The 19,941-nt window shown below is 39.3% G+C and overlaps 1 protein-coding gene across 1 annotated transcript in view; it reads left to right on the plus strand.

Moving 5' to 3' along the window:
* NEGR1 (neuronal growth regulator 1) overlaps window positions 1-19,941 on the plus strand; it is an 893,227-nt gene that overhangs the window by 330,239 nt on the left and 543,047 nt on the right. Inside the window, exon 2 of the mRNA XM_059689178.1 lies at window positions 2,426-2,658. Coding sequence (XP_059545161.1) covers window positions 2,426-2,658 — 233 coding nt within the window. The remainder of the gene's footprint in view (window positions 1-2,425; window positions 2,659-19,941) is intronic.

The raw sequence follows: 19,941 nt of genomic DNA on the forward strand, positions 1-19,941 counted from the left end.
ATATAGTTACCTAAACCCAGAGGACAAAAGGGCTCATTTTTTCACTTTCACAGTAGAAGATAACTTCTATTCTTCCTGATGGTCCCTGACATGCCAGAACAGAGGAACAGTGCTTATGCTAAGACTAGAAGTTACAACCCAGATCAGCTGTATGAAAGCACTCGTGTTTGTAGGCTAGTTAATCTCCGTGGTTCTCTCATACCCCCCACATAAAGGAAAAGCTGCTTCTGCCTCTAGGGAGAGGGAAATGCAGAGCAGAGTGTTCAAAATCAGACTTTCATGGTCAAATATCCATTAATAATTAATGTTCTGCTTCCTTTAGAATAGGACAGGTTAAGTAGTCGGTCATATTCAGTAAATAAGAAATTACTTGCAGTAATATCTGCAACATTCTAATCATCTTCCCATTTCTGAAACCTATTTGAAAAGTCTTTGATCTGCATGCATTATGGTGGAAAGGGCATTGGATGCAGAAATATTTGACTCAATTATATATTCAACTTTGCCACTCACTACTGGTGTGGCTAAGGCAAATCTTATAACCAAAGCATTCCAGTTGTTTCCTGGTGATGAATTAGACATAGCAATCCATACACCACAGGGTTGTTATGAGCACCAGATAATGTGTGAAGGCCATGAATGGAGAGGTCACACAATAAACTTCACAAATCCAGATGGTAAATACAAACGTTGGAATTATCACAACCCTGGTAGTGGTATGTTAGTATTGTACCCAAAAGCATACATGCGATCTTGTGAAATGGAAATAGGCATCCTCTGTCTTCTTTCTGCATATTTAAAAGAATAGAAATACACTATAATTATTTAATTATATCATTAAAGTGGGTTTTATTGTCTTCATTACATATATAAAGAAAAACTTTTCAATGAACAGTGACCTTCATGACTTCCACTGGTTTGGATTCTGTAGATGGTGAAGCTGACTACAAATGAGATTCTGCACTGTACCCTGTTCCTTGTTTTTTTCACCACTGATTAGTTTCATGCAGTTGGCAGCAACCTTCCCCTGCTGCATTCAGCTTGCAATTTTGGAGCAATCTCAAACACTGTGTTCAGTCCCCCAAGGTGTTCTGTCGAAATGCTGTCAAACTATTTCGATGTGTGTGTATTTTCATTCTGTAGCTGCGCTTTGTACTCATTTAAGAGAACCAGTCTTTAATTTGTATCAGAATGTTTTCCAGATGAAACAGAATTCCAGGCCTCAGCAAAATCACTGACATATGACCAGAGCCTTCTGTTCTAAGTCTTGATGTGCCCGACTTCTATCAGATTCAAAGCTATATAGTTGAATCTTGTTACAGAGTACAACTTTGAATAAATGGCTTCAAATTTGGCCTCAAAATCTACTGTCATCATGCTTACTATCATCATCCTCTGGTTCCAGTACACCATTCCAGTTGCCTCTCTCATCTTTCCCTTATAGCTCATGCTTATTTGTACATCCTGGGAATGCCTGTTTCTCTCACCTTTCCCTGATGTTGCCCACGTATAGCACCTCTGTCTAAAAGGCTACATCTTCCACTTCTCACTGCTTTAGCTCGGGCATTTCCTATCCTATTTCAGAAAGCCATGTTCTGTACCCCAACACCCTTACTGAGTCAAGTAACCCACTCTTGTCTCTCATGGACCTTAGCTTGAATTAATAACATTATGTTTTATTAATGTACAGTATTAACTACATTGTTTGGTTGTCTTCCTTACTAGACTAAACATTTAGAAGAGCAAGGATAATATCTTTTTTTAAAACCCATAAGTAGTAGATGCTTCATAAATGTTTATTGAATAAATGAATGCTACCTGGAAAAGCTGCTGGTCGGTTCATTGAAAAGGCAGCAAAAATTTACTACTAAAATTGCTACATTTAATTACAGCAGCAATATTATCCAGTTAAATGCAGTTTATAATTTTAGTGTGCAAACTTACCACTCTGAAAATGCAGGAGATTTTAAAAATAAACATGTATATGGTACTATTCTATGCTTTGCTTTCTGCATCTGGTACATTATATTCAGAATTGGATTGGGTTGAAAGAGGCTGACTCATACACCTTTCCTACTTATTATTTCAAAGAACAGAATGTATTTTAATGTCAGAAATTGTTACATGAACTAATTTAGCCTTATTAAATTTACTTGTCACACAGAAAGAATGAAAACTGATTTTGACTGGCTTTCAATGAAAACACACGCACACATGCTCTCACAAAACAAAACTGTATGCAGGTATTGTTTCACATTTGTATTGGGAATGGAGACCTACCAGTGTGTTCATGTTTCCCGTGTTTATGTCCGATGTTAGGATGCGATGAAGTGCTCTAATTCATCAGATGAGAATACAGTCAGAGCAAAGATAATGTCTCTCATTTCCATTTGATTAATAGTGTTCTGTCTCTGGTAATTTGTAGGTGTTATTTGGAAGATGGAGCTTCAAAGGGTGCCTGGCTGAACCGGTCAAGTATTATTTTTGCGGGAGGTGATAAGTGGTCCGTGGATCCTCGAGTTTCAATTTCAACATTGAATAAAAGGGACTACAGCCTCCAGATACAAAATGTGGATGTGACAGATGATGGCCCATACACGTGCTCTGTTCAGACTCAACATACGCCGAGAACAATGCAGGTGCATCTAACTGTGCAAGGTATGCATTTCCATCACTGCTCTACTGGGAGGGACTATGCTTAGAAATGTTCAATCTTTATATTTTATTTTTTAAATACATTTTTATTGATTTCAGAGAGGAAGGAAGAGGGAGAGAAAGATAGAAACATCCATGATGAGAGAGAATTATGGATCGGCTGCCTCCTTCAAGTCCCCCACTGGGGATTGAGCCCACAACCTGGGCATGTGCCCTTGACTGGAATCGAACCTGGGACCTTTCAGTTTGCAGGCTGACGCTCTGCCCACTGAGCCAAACAAGCTAGGGCAGAAATGTTCAATCTTTAGATAGCAAAATTATTCAGAAGTAACTGACAATGTTGAAAGACATGTGGTCATAGTCTTCAGGGATTTATGTTCCTAGATTCCATTAAGTGTAATGGGTATTATAGTCATATGAATCACCACATACCAAGATAAAATCAATTCACATCACATTGTGATTTTTTGTGTATGATTCACTTCTTATTTTCCTTTGAGTTACCCCTTCAATAAATCTTTGAGAACCCATGATTGATACATTAAAATAAATATTTGATAACCCATGAGGGATACATTAAAATATTAGAACTTTTTAAAATATGGAGAATAACTCTTTAAAAGTAATTCTACAGGTTTCCAACATTCTGTCTCAATCCAATTTCTGTTTACTTTGATTAAAGTTACAATGAAAAGAAGCAGCCTTCTAGAAATACTTAATTTAAACATAGAGTAATTGAAAAAATATGGTACACAATGCTTTCTACTTTGCCATACTTTCAGTAGATCATAAATCATGCTAGCTAACTTGCAATCTCCAAATACAAAAAGAATCATCAAATTATGTTATTTTTCTTGCACACGAAAATGTAAGAGCATATTTATTCTGAACACAAATGCTTCTCAAGAAAAATGAAATTATAATGCAAATAGAATGGAAAATGTATATTTTTGCCATTTACATTATTTCCTCATGCGTTTTAGATTAATCATGGTTTGGTTGCATAGAAATATTGTGTTGTGGAACTCAAAATGACATTGCATCATTTCTAAGTAAAATTAATAACAAATTGTATGATAATGTGGTGCCAGTGAATACATGTTTTATTCCTAACAGGAATGCTGAGTAAGCAAGTTATTTGTACTACCTCTGAGTTAACCCTTTTAATAATTTACACTACTAATAAGTGTTAATTTATGCAAGTGGCTTATATCTAGAAAATATTGTTAATCTATTTCCTTATATAAATGTAAACCTGAATTCAAATACAACTTCACTTGTTAGTAAATATTTTAACTGTGATAAAAATTAAATTTATTAATTAAGCTATTAACTTTAAGGAAGAAAGTATAATGGAGAATTAAATCAGTGAATTTTCTCATTGGCTTTTCTTATTTTGATCATTGCTAATTATAATAAGCCCCTCCTTCAAAAGCATAGGAGAAGATAGTACTTTTCACCAAAGCCCACCTTTATTCAGAGATTATCCAGAGATTCCAGAGGGCAGGATTTTGTCCAGCTTCAAAAACTAACATGAGGTTGTAAGTCAGAAACACATTTCTTCTGTATCTAGGCCTAATCTGATTCTCTGGTGTAGTTCAGTGCCCTTTGACTTGTGTTTCTAGCTCAGAGACTACTAAAGATTCTTATTACATAAGAAAAAGTAAACTTGGACAATAATATATTTGAGTGACTTGAGATACAAAATTTTTGCTTAGATTTAAATGATGTATTTTAGATCATGAATATATCCCTCTTTCATTTTTTCTCATTCTTTCTTGTTCCATGTTTGGAGGAGATTTTTAAACCAGATTATGGATATATAAGCCTGCCTAGAAACTTGTTTGATTTCCATAGGATTTCTTTATAACCTTATGTTACATAGATTGTTTAATATTATGCACATTTTAAAAGCGGTCGCACGCCTTACTCTGGCATTCTTTTTTGCTGGCCATTTGATGATGGTGAACTTTTGAGTACCACTTCAGGGAATGCGTATTAGGAACACACTCATTGAATGTTTTACCAGTATTACGTTTTGTTCCTCTAGAAGAAAAATTGGCTACTATGTTGAAAGCATGTGCTTGGGACAAATTAAAAGCTAATAATTTTACATATTTATGAGCATAATTACTTATTAGAAGTTGATTGGCATGTGAGCAGTTTTCCAATTACATTAATAAAGTTCAGGGAATCCATTAATAGGCTTGTCAGTCAATTCAAGAACTAAGCAAATGTCATGAAAAGTCAAGCCTGCTTAAGCTGCATTTCCTCTCAAAGAACGGAAATAAACTGAGGTGCTCATCTCTTCAGTCTCTGAATTTGTTCCGTTGTCTGGTGCTCAGTGTATCTGGATAGTTTTGAAGTGTATGTTCTTTGCCAAACAATTTGTTAAGCCTTTACTCACCAAGAAAAAGAAATTTAGTAATTGAAAGAAGGGTAGTAATCACTGATGTCAAACAAACATTGGCTGATAAAAAATAAAGCTCATCTTTAATTGTTGCAGCTATGTACTCAAAGAAGCTACTTAAAATCATTTTAGAAAGGGGGAATAAACGGGATATCATGCCAAGGCTGACATTGCGCATGGGAAATTCATTGGTGCTATTGATTTATTAGAGCTATTAATATCAATAGCTCTAATGAATGGAGCAATGAGGGAGAAAAAACACTGGGATATGGGTTGGAAAACCTGGATTCAATTCTAAAATTTTCTTCATGAAGTGGGTAATTATCAAGCCTCTCTAAACTCTAATGTTCTCATTGGAAAGATGAGGCCTCAGAAGGTCTTAAGGTCCATGGCAGTCAAAACCAAAAAGACAGATGACCAAAAAATAAATAAGTAAAAAATCCAGTGTGATTATTAGCTTTTGATTTGAAAGGTAAAAAAGAGATTTCAGTTAAAAAATTAAAAACATATATTCATAACATTTGTAGAACACTTCCATTGTGCACCATACAAAACAATTTCCAGACAGTGGCATCTTGTATTTACTCTGCAAGTGTGCTTTATTTATCTCCATGTTTTTCTTTCACCAACTGAGCCGAACAATGCATGTACTCATGGAATTTGAAGAATGTGGTGAATTTGGGTTTTGCTTCAAGGGTTAGAAATTAGATAACAAACTCAGTGAAAAAATTACAAGTAATACTAGAGACCCAGTGCACGAATTCATGCTCCAGTGAGGTCCCTCAGCCTGTCCTGCGCGATCGAGCTGAAACCGGCTCTACGACATCCCCTGAAGGGTCCTGGATTGTGAGAGTGTGCAGGCCAGGCCAAGGGACCCCACTGGTGCATGATCAGGGCCAGGGAAGGATGTGAGAGGTTGGCCAGCCAGGGAGGGACCACGGGAGGGCTCCAGGACATGTCTGGCCCATCTCGCTCACTCCTGATCGGCAGGACCCCAGCAGAAACTAACCTATTGGTTAGAGCATCTGCCCCCTGGTGGTCAGTGCACATCATAGCAACTGGCTGACCAATCAACTGTCTGCCCTCTAGTGGTCAATGCATGTCAGAGTGAGCAGTTGAACAGCCTTAGCATATCATTAGCATACTAGTATTACTCTTTGATTGGTTGAACAGCCAACTGGATGACTGGACACTTACCATATTAGGCTCTTATTACATAGGATGATGCTAATAAATCAAGTTACCTAATTGTTCAGTGATAGATGGTGTGTGTGCTATGCTTCTCTTTACAAGGATGGGCTTGCAAGGTATCAAGCAAATGGCATTAGCAAATGGTATTTAATAGTCAACCCTTTTGAAGGTAGCCTAGAGAACCACCTTGCCCAAAGTCAACCTCTGCCTAGAGCAATCAGTATCTGATGACTGATTGAGCAGGAAGCAAAAAGGCCCCTCTCTTTCAGCCTAAGGAAAGTGACTCTGATGGGTCATTTGGCCGTAGGCAGCGAAGCTGTTGAGCAGTATGTACTGCAGTTTATCTTCTTGCTCTGTTTAATCCCACTTTCTTCCTTCTCCAGGGATTTATCACAAGGATATCCCTTAATAAATATCCTGTACTGTCAACTCCAACTCCATCTCATTTTATTGTTCACTTCCCAAAGACCCTAAACTATGACTATGTTAGATCCTTGCCTTAGGCTTACTCATTGTTTTGAGAAAGGCTTTGTAGAGTGGAAAGAAAATGCATTCAAACATAATTTATTATTAACAGTCTGTTTTATATCGGGAGGGATTTAAAGCAGCTTTTAAAGAAGTATTTAGTAAATCAAGATAAATAGGAGAAATCTGAAGCAAATGATAAGGTTAGATCATAACATTTGTAACATGATTTCTATATATGTTTGAAGCTTGGTAAAGAAATAATTCTAAGATATATAGCAGCTGACACAACAAGAGAAACAGGATCAGTTATTCATTTCATGGACGATAAGGTTAAAACTTATAGTTCTTACTTCCTTGATCCTGTTACTCAGAATGGAGAAGGATTTCCACTGAGTCATCTCAGAATATCACTGCGAGCTATGAGGAACAACTCAGCAGGAAGTGTGTAGTTCTCACAGTACTCTTTCATAAGATTGTTCCTTATAACATGTTTCAATATAGCCCAAAGTACAGGGAAGTTAAAACATTATTAAAAAATCGAGAGATAAAATCAATAAGATGCTAGTACATCTCTGAGTAAATTTTAGAACCTGTCCTTCCTGAGTCAAACCTCAACAAATATTATTTCCCTTGGTGGATCTTTGAATAGGAATTTAGGTACAGATATTTCAAAATTATAGTTACTAATGAATATCTTGGGAGTAGTTATTCCATCTGACTACAGCATAGAGCCATATTCTGTAAAGACCAGCACATCTTAACCTAATGTTAACATCCTTTTCATGATTCATAAAGCCTTGAAAGGTACATGCTAGAAGAGGAAGACACCACACTTCTGTTCCAAGTTGAGCTTATGGGCAATAACATGGCATCACAAAGCATAAGCCTGTCTTCCTCAAAAGTTCTAAAGAAGGAAAGAGCTATAATGGTCAACAAGCACATTAAAATGTCCAATATATTAGGAAAGTCAAGTCATTGTCCTGCAACAGTAAATATTTCAGACTTTCAACAAGCTAAAAAATTAACTAAAGAAAAATTATCAGCACTAGGAAAAGTTTTACAGAGCCCCAAAATGTTAAAATGGTCATTGGCTGAATGCAGTGATAGCTCAGGACTAGGCCCATCCATAACTACACATTTATTTTCTTCTGATTAGAACTTTTAAGATTTAGTCTCTTAGCAACTCTTAAATGTACAGTACAGTATTATTAACTACTAGTAACCTGGTGCACGGATTTGTGCACAGTGAAAGGAAATTAATTAGAAGGTGGCCAGTGGGGCGGGACTGGGCAAGAGGGGCCAGACATGCGCTGGAGCCAACCTCCCGTGGGCCCTTGAAAGGGGGTCTGTGGAGTGAGCGGGGTCCCTCCAGCAGGTGGGGTCCCACAGCCTGTTGGAATTGCCCAGGCCCACAAGGAATAGGGCTCCCTCCTCTCTGGTTCCGGGTGTGTCACCTGAGAACTGCCGCTGCTAAGGCACTGTAGCTTGGCAGCTCCTGCATTGAACGTTTGCCTCCTGGTGGTCAATGTGTGTCATACCTACCAGCTGGTCGGTCAGTTGGATGGTCACTTAGCCATATCCTATCTAATAAAAGAGAAACATGGTAATTAGCTGTACATCTGCTATCCTTCCCATTGGCTAATCAGGGTGATATGCAAATTAACTGCCAGCCAAGATGGCGGTTAATTTGCATACATAGCCGCAATGCTGGGAGGCGAAAGGGGAAGGACTGAAGAATGGTGATCGGTGATCGGCAACCCAGGTGGCAGGCAAGAGCTGGGGGGTGGGCAAAGGTCGCCTTTCCCCACCCCCCAGCTAGTGATGGCCTGTGTGGAGCAATTGCCATGGTGATCAGAGGGCGGGAGGGCCTGTGCCCAGCGATCGCCATGGCATCGGAGGACGGGAGGTCCAGGGCGCAGGCCAGGCGGCAACCCCAGACCCCCCAGAAGCTGCCTGCTCACACCTGTGTACAGCCACAGAAGTCGCCTGCCGCTGCCTGTGACCTGATCCGGTCCCGGGTTGCAGGCCCGCAACTATGTGCGGCTGCAGAAGCCGCTTGCCCACAGTGTGTGCAGCCGCAGAAACCTCAGGCCCACACCTGTGTGCAGTCACAGAAGCCACCTGCCTGCCGCATCCCACCATGATCCACTGAGTTATGAGGCCAGAGAGCAAGGAGAACTTCCGCCCCTGAGTCAAAGTGGGGAGCGGAGGACACGGCCTCCCCTCCTAAAGTCGCCAAAAGACAGGACCTAACCTAAGCCACATCCTCTGAGAGAGCCCGGCAGGCAACACTGACCCTCTCTGCAGGCCAGGCCCCCCTCCCCCTTCCCCTGTCCCTGCACAGCTCCCATAGCTCCCCACTGGCTGAGTCAGGCACAACAGGTTTGCAGCCACAGGGGCGATTTAGCAGCTAATGAAAAATGCGAGAACGAACAAATGAAGCAGCTACTGCAGTGGGGAAAAGACGTTCATCAAATTCATTGTCTCTGAGAAACTGAGGCAGCCAGCACAGGCCCCTGCACAGGATGAGGCTTCTGCTTCTAAAGAAACGTCCTGGGGTTAGAGGTGAGGGGGTGCTGCCTTTCCCATCTCAGAGCTCTCGGAGGAGTCTGTGCTCCCCCTCCTGGTATTCTTAACACCCAGAGACCCCTCCCCAGTCCAGGCAGGAATGTTCCACGCTGACCACCTCCAGAAAGCAGAGAACAAAGAGGCACTTCTTGACTTCAAGCCTCTAAACCAGTGGTTCTCAACCTTGGCTGCACATTAGAATCACCTGGGAATCTTTTTAAAATCCTGATTTCTGGGCCTCATCCTCTGGGAATTCTGTTTCTTTGTTATGGGGTAGAGCCACAACATTAGTAACAAAGAAACAGAATTTCCGGAGGATGAGGCCCAGAAATCAGGATTTTAAAAAGATTCCCAGGTGATTCTAATGTGCAGCCAAGGTTGAGAACCACTGCTCTAAACAGACTTGACAGCTGCGGGCAAAGACCTGCAGCTCAGAGGGGGCAGGTTCTGGGTGTCGAGGTCCAGAGCATGGAAGACCTCCTGGGGGAGCAGTGGATCTGGAAGCCTGCGTGCTGGGTCAGAGACACGCCTGCCTCCCACCCTCCCCTGCCCTGCACATAGAAGTGCCTGGACTGGGGTGAGGAGGAGAAGGAGAACTAGAGGGAAGGAACACTGAGTGTTTGTTGGCGGCCATGTAGAAAGGACTGTGAGCCTCCCCTCCCGCTGAGTCACTCCCTAAGGCAGCAGGAGACGGAGGGTCTGAGAGCAGCCACACAGCTCTGTGGCCGTGACCCAGGCACCAAGATGGTGTCCGTGCAACGGGGCTGAGGAGGTGTCAGAGGACCTCACCCCAGAAAGCCCAATACCTCTTTGTGTGAGAGAGAGAAGGTGGCAGGGAGGGAGGGAGAGAGCAAATTGGACTCAAGAGGCCTCAAGGCCCAGATGAGGAGAATACACCAGGGATCAGCATGGACTTGAGCTCTGAGGTGAGGGTCAGGGGCAGCTGGGTGGGGGCCAGCCCAGACGGAAGCCTGAGGCCCAGATGTTCTTGACCCTGCTTGGCTCTTTGGCACCTCTGCCTGAGATATAAACTGTCTGACATGGAAGTACAACTCCAGTGAAGGGGTGGGGAACCTAAGTTAAATAATACTTTGTTTTTGTTTTTTCACTTGGCAGAATGGGGGCTGAAGTTGAAGTTAGGTTTGGTTACTAAACAATAAAGAAAGCAACCTTTCTCGCACACCCGACTGTGTGGTCTGAGTTTGCTGCTGCCTATAAACCGAGAAAAAGTTGTAAAATGAAGTACTGATCTCTAGGGTTTAGGTCAGACCGAGGAGTAGTGCCACTCAGCCAGAAGCTGGCTCATGGCTGGCCAGTGCAGAGGTGGTGGCAGGAGCTTCTCCCACCTCCGTGGCAGCACTAAGAATGTCCAATTAACAGTTTAGGCCCCACCCTTGGGGGCCTAAGCCTTTAGTCGGACATCCCCCGAGGGCTCCCTGGCTGCCAGAAGGATGTCTGACTGCAAGCTTAGGCCTGATCCCCCGGGGAGGGGGCCTAAGTCAACAGGTGGACATCTCCCGTCCAGGACTGCAAATGGGCGCAGGACTGCAAATGGACGCACCCTCCCCGCCCCCCCCCCAAGTGCACAAATTTTGTGCACCGGGCCTCTAGTATATATGTGTGTGTGTGTGTGTATGTATATATATATATATATATATATATATATATATATATATATATATATATATATAGTCATTGTTGGTTTGAAACCTTGGGAGTTCCCCTGGTGAAATCTTAAACTGGCCTTGGTATATGGAGGGAAAGGGGAGACCAAAAAAGAGGCAGAGTGGTAGATAGTTGGAAGGTTTAATGAGTAAAGGAACTTACGCACAAGGCTTGTCTTGTGTGGTTGTAAGACAAGTAGATCTCTAGACCCTTTTGCCAGAACATTAAATGTTTATATAGAGGTTCAGTTAATAAGGATAATAAGGTTCAGTCATATATTAAGTGCAGGTAGTTTCAATGACACCTTATTCTCAAGGCTGCATCTTTGTAACAGCTCCTAGTGTGGGAACAGTGGGCAGTACCTACATTCCAAGTACAGTGGAGGGGTAATGACCCTCAGACTGCCCAGGTTCAGATCCAGAACCAAGCTGTCATCACATTCTCTAGATGACTTCCTCCAATAGTCACCCTACTGTATATAACATTCCCCTGACTTATTTTATAACGGGAAGTGTGAACCTTTAACCCTCTCCACCCATTTCTCCCCCTTTCACCTCTGGCAACCACCTGTCTGTTCTCTGTGTCCATGAACTCTTTTTTTTAAAGAAAAAATATTAAGAAGAATATTCCCTAAAAGTGACTTCATTTTTCTGTATGATCCATATCTTTATTGCATCAACTAGATAACAGAGATTAGTTTCTAAGATCACCTTATATGGGATGATACATATATATGACATCATTTACTCTCTAAAATTAGGTTATAAGTGATATCAAATAATTGATAGGTTATAAGTGATATCAAGTAATTGATATCAAATAGGTTACATGGATAAGGGTATACATACTCATACTCATTTCTTCTGCAGGAATGTTTTACTTATTCTACCATAAATAAGTTTTTGCTTACCCCAATTCAATGGGAGGCAAAATATACTGAGCTCATACAAACTAATCAATAGGTAAATACTGATCAGTGGGTCAAAGACCAATTGAGTAGATTAAAAGCTTTAAATATGGTTGTATTTGCCCTACAGATATCCCCTACAATGATGTAGTAATAACCCTGGAACCATACCTAAAACCTCCCATTTTTCTCTTTCTTTTGATCTGAAATGTCCAGATTTGCAAGTTAGGAAGAAAGGAATGTTAGCATTTGAAGACATATGCCTCTTTAGCTAATCAGACTCTCATTGTCTTTATACAGTTGGAAGCATTTAATTTGTTGAAATATATGAGGTAGTGTTGTTGATGTCCAGACAGATAGTAGTCTGGCATCTAAACAATTTAGAACAATTATGCCTAATTAGTGAAACCTGAGAAAAATAAATCCTTTGGGTGTCTTTTGTGATCTAGACTTCAGTAAAATTATTTCCTCAAACATACCCTCACAGACAAACTCGGGTCTATTAATCTGGACTTAAATGAGATAGGCTTTTTTAAGCAGTGAAGTATTTCATAAAAATTTTAAAACTTAATGCATTTTTAGGTGCATTATTTCATGGTATTTTTTATTTTTATTTTTTTCAATTTGGCTACAATTGCTATGGTTACATGGCAGTGTATCAGGACAGATTCTAGGAAGCCATTACCTCAATTATTATCTGGGAGGTTGTTAACATTAATTACGCTATTGGTTTAACTGTTAGGGGCCATAAGAAGTAAGGTTAATTGAACAAATTTTCATTTGAATATTGGCACTTTTTCCAAAATAGGCATTTTTCTTCTTTTCTAAATATACTTGTGTGGTTTTTTTTTAAATATAGTCTTTAGTAAAGACTATAGGCCAGTATTTTTCTGTGATTGAGATTAAAGCAGTAGCAGAAAAGATGTTAGGTTTTAATGAATAGGTTTTTCATTGAAAAATATTTTTTTCTGTAAGTGTAGTGATCATGTTTTCCTAACAAAAAAAAAGTAGTATATGATAATTTAATATAGTCTAACACAATCTTATATTAGGGTAGTATTATTCATCAAACTATGTAAAAATCTATAATGTACTGCCTACTCTACAGAGGGAATTAAATATTGATGGTATTTTCCTATCAACTTTCAATATGCTTTTATTTATAAATGGAAGAGAAGTGTGAAATAGCAAGAAAAAATAAAATTGACAGATATTGAAGGAATTACCCCTCTAATCAAAAGTTGCTGCCCTTTAAAAGTCCCTTCAATGGGGAGCACTATCCCAATACACTGAGATCCTGCTTCCTGGCAATTGTCAACAGTTTGGCTCAAATAAACTCACAAAAATTCTTTAAAAATAAAATAAAAGTCCCTTCAATGATTAATAAGTATTTATTCTAGCTCTTGAAGCAGATAGTTTGATATCTCAAAGCTTAGACTGATCACATTTTTTAAAAATTTTCTTGGTAGTAATTCTGAGTTTTGTTTTGTGTATTACATTGTAAACTAGTTATATTTGTTGCCTATTTTAAATTATCTTTATTCTTTTCCTAAAAAAACAAAAAGAAAAAAAAAACAACAACAAAGACAATAACTGTATAATACCTGTCAAATCCCAAAGCAATGTACACTATCAGCATGAAACATTTCTCCATAAATAAAAGATTACCACCCTTTAGCTGGTCCACTTATTTTGAGAAACCCTGCAAGTGAAATCTAAGTCTGGTGCAACACTTTGTCTTCTCCTTGGAAGTTATTGCAATAAGATTTAATCTATAAAATCATTTCACTGTTTTTGTCCCTAAGTTATGTGTGTAGTTAAGAAATTACACCAACGCAATTAAGATTTTGTGTTTTCATTAACTAAATTCTAAATGGCATGCCCCTCGTAACCTTTATGTAGGACAAAGATAAAAGTTAGCAGAGGAGAAAATTTGAATCTGCTAATGATATTGTTTATCTTATGATTTATAGTGGAACAATAAGAATTAATTATGTATAGTGCCAAGAGGAAAATGGCATAATTAAAATTGGTGGCGAAGTTCAATTTTCAGAATCAGACTGACTGTCTGTCCCCAGGTCTCTCTGCCCCACACCACTTCACTTCCCATTCCTTCAGCATCTCCTAGTTAGTTATCTAGAGAGAGCAGTAGAGAGACTCGGGAAGCGTGGACCATGCACCTGCACTTGGCTGTCAGAGATAGTTCTAACCCACTTTAGTAGGTTTGCATCTAGACCAATGGTTTTTAAACATTTTCCGATCATGAACCCATTTGAAAATCTGGTTGTAGCCGGTAGACCTGGTTTCTAGAAATACATACCATTAACATTTTAAAAAGTTGTTTTATGAACAGAATGATCACAAACTCCCTAAATCTATGTGTGGACTTCAAATAAGAACCCCAGTGAACTCCTTGAGGGTAAGAACTGGGTCTTAATCTCAAATATTCAGGAAAGTGCCTGACAAATGTTAGGGACTCAATAGAGATTTATTTTTTTTCCCCAGCTTCATGCCAATCACTTTTGCTTAAGCTGTGACTTAATGTATTGATGTTATCTTTAGGGCATAACACCAGGAATGCTGACATAACAGGAAAAATTTTAAATTAAGAGGATTATTTAGGCATTCATGACTTAGGTTGCTTATTTTCATTTCAGGTCATAGCATCCTTATCCTCTGCTAATCCCCATGTTTTCACAAATGCAGACCATGCTGTAGTGAAGAAATAATAAATGAGATACCAAATTTTGCAAAATTTTTTTCTCCTTGGGATGTTATTTTGAGAACATAATATTTATATGGAACAGACAGTCTTAGCTACAAAAATTATAAACAAAGTTCCTAATGCCAAACCCATACAAGGGGTTAATATTTTAAAAGGGCCAAAAATAAGGAAATTAGAATGTCTTCATGTATTTTACCCATTCTTCCAGGTTTTGATTTGAGCAAGTTGATGGATGGACACATTTTAAAATGTCATGTTGGTGACTTAAGAATATTTCAGAGCTCTTTATCAGTGCAGAGGAAGGCAAGGCATGTGAATTGTTTTTCCTGTACTATGACCCTTTCATGTAAAAGTGGTCCATTTTAAAGGACTTCTAAGATGCATTTAGTTTAATTCATGGAATACCGTGTAGTTCCATTTTAATTCAGTACCCACTCTGTGCAAATAACTTTGCTAAAAGTTTCCCATGCATTCCTCCTTGTGGCAAGCAGAGTAATGGTACCCAAAAATAAGCAAGGAGCCTGTGCCTATGTGAGGTTGCAAGACAAAGGGAATTAATATTGCAAATCACCTCACCTTATCATAGGGATATAATCTTGGATTTTGCAGGTGAGCCCAATGAAATAAAAAATGTGATTAATAGTGGAAAAGAGAGAGAGAAGGCAATTAGAGGGAGATACGACTGTAGAAGTAGGTCAGAGTGATGTAATGTAGAAAGGACTCAACCCCCCATTCATCACAGAAAAGGGGATCATAAGTCGATGAAAATGGGAAGCTTCTCAAAGATGGAAATGGTAAGGAAATGGATTCTTGACTAGAGACTCCAGAAGGGAACATAGCCCTGGCGACATGTCAACTTTCACTGAGCTTATACTGGACATCTAACCTACAGAACTGTATGATAAATTTGTGTTTTGTCAAGCCACTCCATTTATAGGAATTTATGGCAACTGAAAGAAAACTAATACACACATACACACTCAAAAATAAAGGTGCCTTCATACACACCTAAGAGAGACATTCTCAACTTGGCATTATTGACATTGTGAACCATATAATGTGTGTGTGTGTGTGTGTGTGTTATAGGAAGGGAGGGAATATCCTTTATATTATAAGATGTTTAGGAACATCTTTGACTGCTATAGGTTGAATGTTTGTGTACCTCATAATACATATATTGAAACATAATGCCCAATGTGATGGTATTAGGAGTTAGGGCCTTGGAGGTATACTTAGGTTGTGAGGGCAGAGCCCTCATGAATGGGACTAGTGCTCTGATCAAAAGACCCTACAAAGACCCCTCCCCCTTTCTATCATGTGAAATTGCAACAGTGAAAACATGGTCATCTAAGAGTGGGTCCACACCAGACAGACTCCGGTGAGGTGACCTTGGTCTTCTTCCCAGGCTTCAAAACTGTGAGAAATTAATGTTTGTTGTTAATAAATCACCCAGCTTATGATATTTTGTAATAGCAGCCTGAATGGACAGAAAACAATGCCACCAACATCATAGGCACCAGTACCATCCCTTGGTTGTGGCATCCCAAAATATCTCTAGACATTGTCAAATGTCTGCTGGAGTAAAAAAATCATTCTAGGCTGAGAACCACTGAACTAGTAGAAAAGATAGACACATGCTTAAATGTTCCAGGGCCTAGCCAGTTGTGGCAAGCTCCATGTAAGTATGGATCTTATCTATCTTACTGCCCTACCCTTAGTGACTAGAACAAGGACAGGTATATAATTGGGGATAAAATAAATGTTTAATAAATGATACAATGAATGACTGAAGTCCCCTGGGAGTACAAGCTAGCAATGACCAGGTAAAATTCTTCTGATGTTTTTCTCATTTAGTAATGGTTTGGATGATTTTCCCTTTAAAAATAATAATTGCTTGTGTTCTCCTAGTTTAGTGTGACATAGGCATAAGATTGATGTCAGGTGACTTCCAGCTCTGATATTTATAAAGACTGCAAACTTGGTTAAGTGTCTATCTCCTTAAACCTCATTTTCATTCTCTGAGAAGTATAAAATAATACCCAACTCTCTGGATTGCTGTGAGAATTTTAAAAAACAATTAGTTATATGAGAAATGTCTCCAAGTGTCTGATTCAGAGTAGGCATTCAATAGATGTTACCATCTGTCTTTTTCCAGTGAGCTAATAATATACAGAGCCTTTCTTTTTTCTCTGTTTGAATTAGGATATAATTGAGATTGTTCTCATTGATTCCAAGTGATTTTTATTTTAGAATATAGGTAATAAAGTTAATTGTAAAATGTTAATAAAAGTAATTATTCTTCCTGTGGAAAAGTTCCATGTGAAAGATATAATAAATTTTATACCAGTGTTAAAGTTTTAGGCTACAATAATTGAAAAGACTTCTACTTAAAAAAAACTGATTACTGCCTAAAATTAAGGAAAAGATATGGTGGCAATCATTTTTTGCCTATTGAATCTCAGAGCCATTCTTTATACCTCTTTTGCTGTGCTTTAAACAAGGGGGCTGGCTCATACTCACAGTGTGTTCCCAGGCTGCTATGTGATCAGGTTTCTGGAAGATTCACCCAGTGGGAGACACTGGAAAGAGATCAGGGACAGGAGGGAAGAAGAAGTCAGGCTGTTTTCCCTTCCTTATTGCCACAGATTGTACCTCCTGCAAGGACTTTCTTCCCTGGCCCCAGCTTCTGCTGGACACCCATCCTCCCAATGACACAGCTCACACTGGGCAGTTCCATGCTGTGGGGTCAGTTCCTGGGGAACAGCCCTGACCTCTGGGCTCTGGTAATGATGCCTCCTTGTAGGAGTTAGTGGCTCCTTGTTGTTACAAATGTCCTCATTTTCTCTATGCTTTGGCTTTTTGCCCTTCATCACTGTGTGAACGACTTCCTAGTTTAAACCCTGTTTATTTGGAATACTTAAATCAGTTTCTACTTTCTTTTTTTAAAAAAAATATATTTTTATTTATTTCAGAGAGGAAGGGAGAGGGAGAGAGAGATAGAAACATGAATGATGAGAGAGAATCATTGATCAGCTGCCTCCTGCATGCCCCCTACTGGGGATTGAGCTCACAATCTGGGCGTGTGACCTAACCTGGAATCAAACCTTGACCTCCTGGTTTATAGGTCGATGCTTAACCACTGAGACATGCTAGCTGGGCCACTGTCTAGTTTCTTAACTGGATTCTGACTGTTACAGATTTTTTCTCTAAAATTTCAAGTGTTTCCTAGTTTCAGATAATCACAAAAGGTATGTTTTAACATGTATCTCTCATATAGGTAACCATTTTATATAACGATAACTACCTCTTTATGTTCTGAAAAAAATATATTTTATTCTTGAGTATATATTCTGAGTATAAAAAAACAAATATAAAACAAATTTTTAAGTTAATTACACATACATTGGGATCTCAGATTTACTAAACTAATTATCAGAAAGTAAGATAAATTAGGGAGAAAAGATGAACGTATGCATACTCATTAAATACTGGCATTTATGTGAGCCTTGGGTTTCTCTTTATTACCTTTTTGGGTGCAATTATCATTAGCATTTCAGTCGCATCTTTAATGAACATTAGAGCTACACATACACAATGGCATGAGTGGTAATGGCAGTCTTTCATTATCCACACAGACTGTAACTTTAAGAAAAATAGCATACAGAGAGGCTGTGCAGTGTTGCTGTACATTTACCCTGGGAGCTAGGAGCTGGCCAGCAATATTCTGGGCCTTGATTTTTATAGCTGCACCTGTGCCTTGTAGGGAAACAATAAAAAGCAATTTGGGATTTTTCTCCAATAAACCAGTTACCTGACTTTGGACACTAACTCTAATGCAACGTAGGCACATTTTTAAAGCATTTGTCTTGTGGTAAACATTGTTCTAGGTGTTAGTGAAACAAAAATCCACAAATAGGAATTTGCTTTTCCCTTCAAGGAATTTATAAACCAGTGGGGCTATACTGGCATGAGGCACATAAATGCACTAAAGTTAGGTAGGAGCTAGGATAGATGTATATGCAGGTTGCATAGAAAGGAAGTAAGGAAGTGGTCCTCTTTTTATGGAGGGCCATGCTCAGCTTTTGCAGTGAAGAAGTTGACTGGGAGAAGAGCTTGAGGTTTGAATATAAGGCAGGAACTGATGGTTAGCTGTAGGAAACTGCTTGGAAGTTACTCTAAGTGTGCATAATAAAGCATTGAGAGCTGAATGAGAAGTTACTTTGAGACCCAGCAAAGGCTGAAGGAGTAGTTAGAAGTATGAAGTCACATGGTTTTGTTCCATAAAATCGAATGAGGGTTGAGGGATTGGTGGTTTGGGAACAGGACCAGTTCTTCAGATTGGGGGAATGGCTCCATTAGAATATTGCCATAGGACACCTTTTAGGAATGGTGCTGACAAAGAAATGCTCAAATGGGCAGCTCCTGAGAGATCAAGAAGCTGGTGGAGGTTGTTTGAACATGTGAGAAGCAATGGGACTTGGGGAGCAGCTGTGGGAGGCTGCAATTGCTGGGCTCAACTGCTGACAGGAGGCATTCATTGCTGAGAGGAGCAGCTGTGGAGCAGGGAACCCTGGGGAGCCATGGCCTGGAGCTTTCTCAGATTAAGAAGCTACCATGGGAAGCAGCACTTTTGAGTATCATCCTAGGGAAACTTTAGAGTCATTCATCCAGGTCCATCATCTTGGCAGTTTGAAATGGTGGAAACACAGTCTTATATATATATATATATTGACAAGGTTGACAAACTCTTGTTGGAGATTTTTAAATAAAAAATGTTCTCAAACTCTGATACATCCTTCCTTGGCTGATAAAAAGTGTGGCTTTTTATTTATTTATTGAGGTTCATTTTTACCCTAAAAATAGATATTATACTAGCCAAAACAAGGTGACGCGAGTTTAAATTGAGGAACTATTGCTCAGCTGGTATGGCTCAGTGGTTGAGCATTGGCCTATGAATCAGGAGGTCACATTTCTGTCTGATTCATGGTCAGGAGACATGCCCAGGTTGCTGTTTCTATTCCCAGTGGGGTGCCTGTAGGAGGCAGCCAACCAATGATGCTCTCTCATCATTGATTTCCTCTCTCTCTCTCTCCTTCTTTCCTCTCTGAAATCAATAAAAAATATTTTAAAAAATAAATTAATTGAGGGATTCATTTATTGTTAAATCCATGAGAGTATATGTAAAATTCGATATATTTTGATATTTTTCCTCTGGAAAGAATGACTATCATTTTTAATTGTTGTCAGAGTTCCTGACACTAAAACACTATGACATTTTCATCAAGAAGCCAGAAAAGAAAGTCAACCAATAGAGAACTTGGTAACATCTGTCAACAACTTATCTACAAAAGG

The sequence above is a fragment of the Myotis daubentonii genome, chromosome 3 (assembly GCF_963259705.1).
Source record: "Myotis daubentonii chromosome 3, mMyoDau2.1, whole genome shotgun sequence".
Classification (NCBI taxonomy): Eukaryota; Metazoa; Chordata; class Mammalia; order Chiroptera; family Vespertilionidae; genus Myotis; species Myotis daubentonii.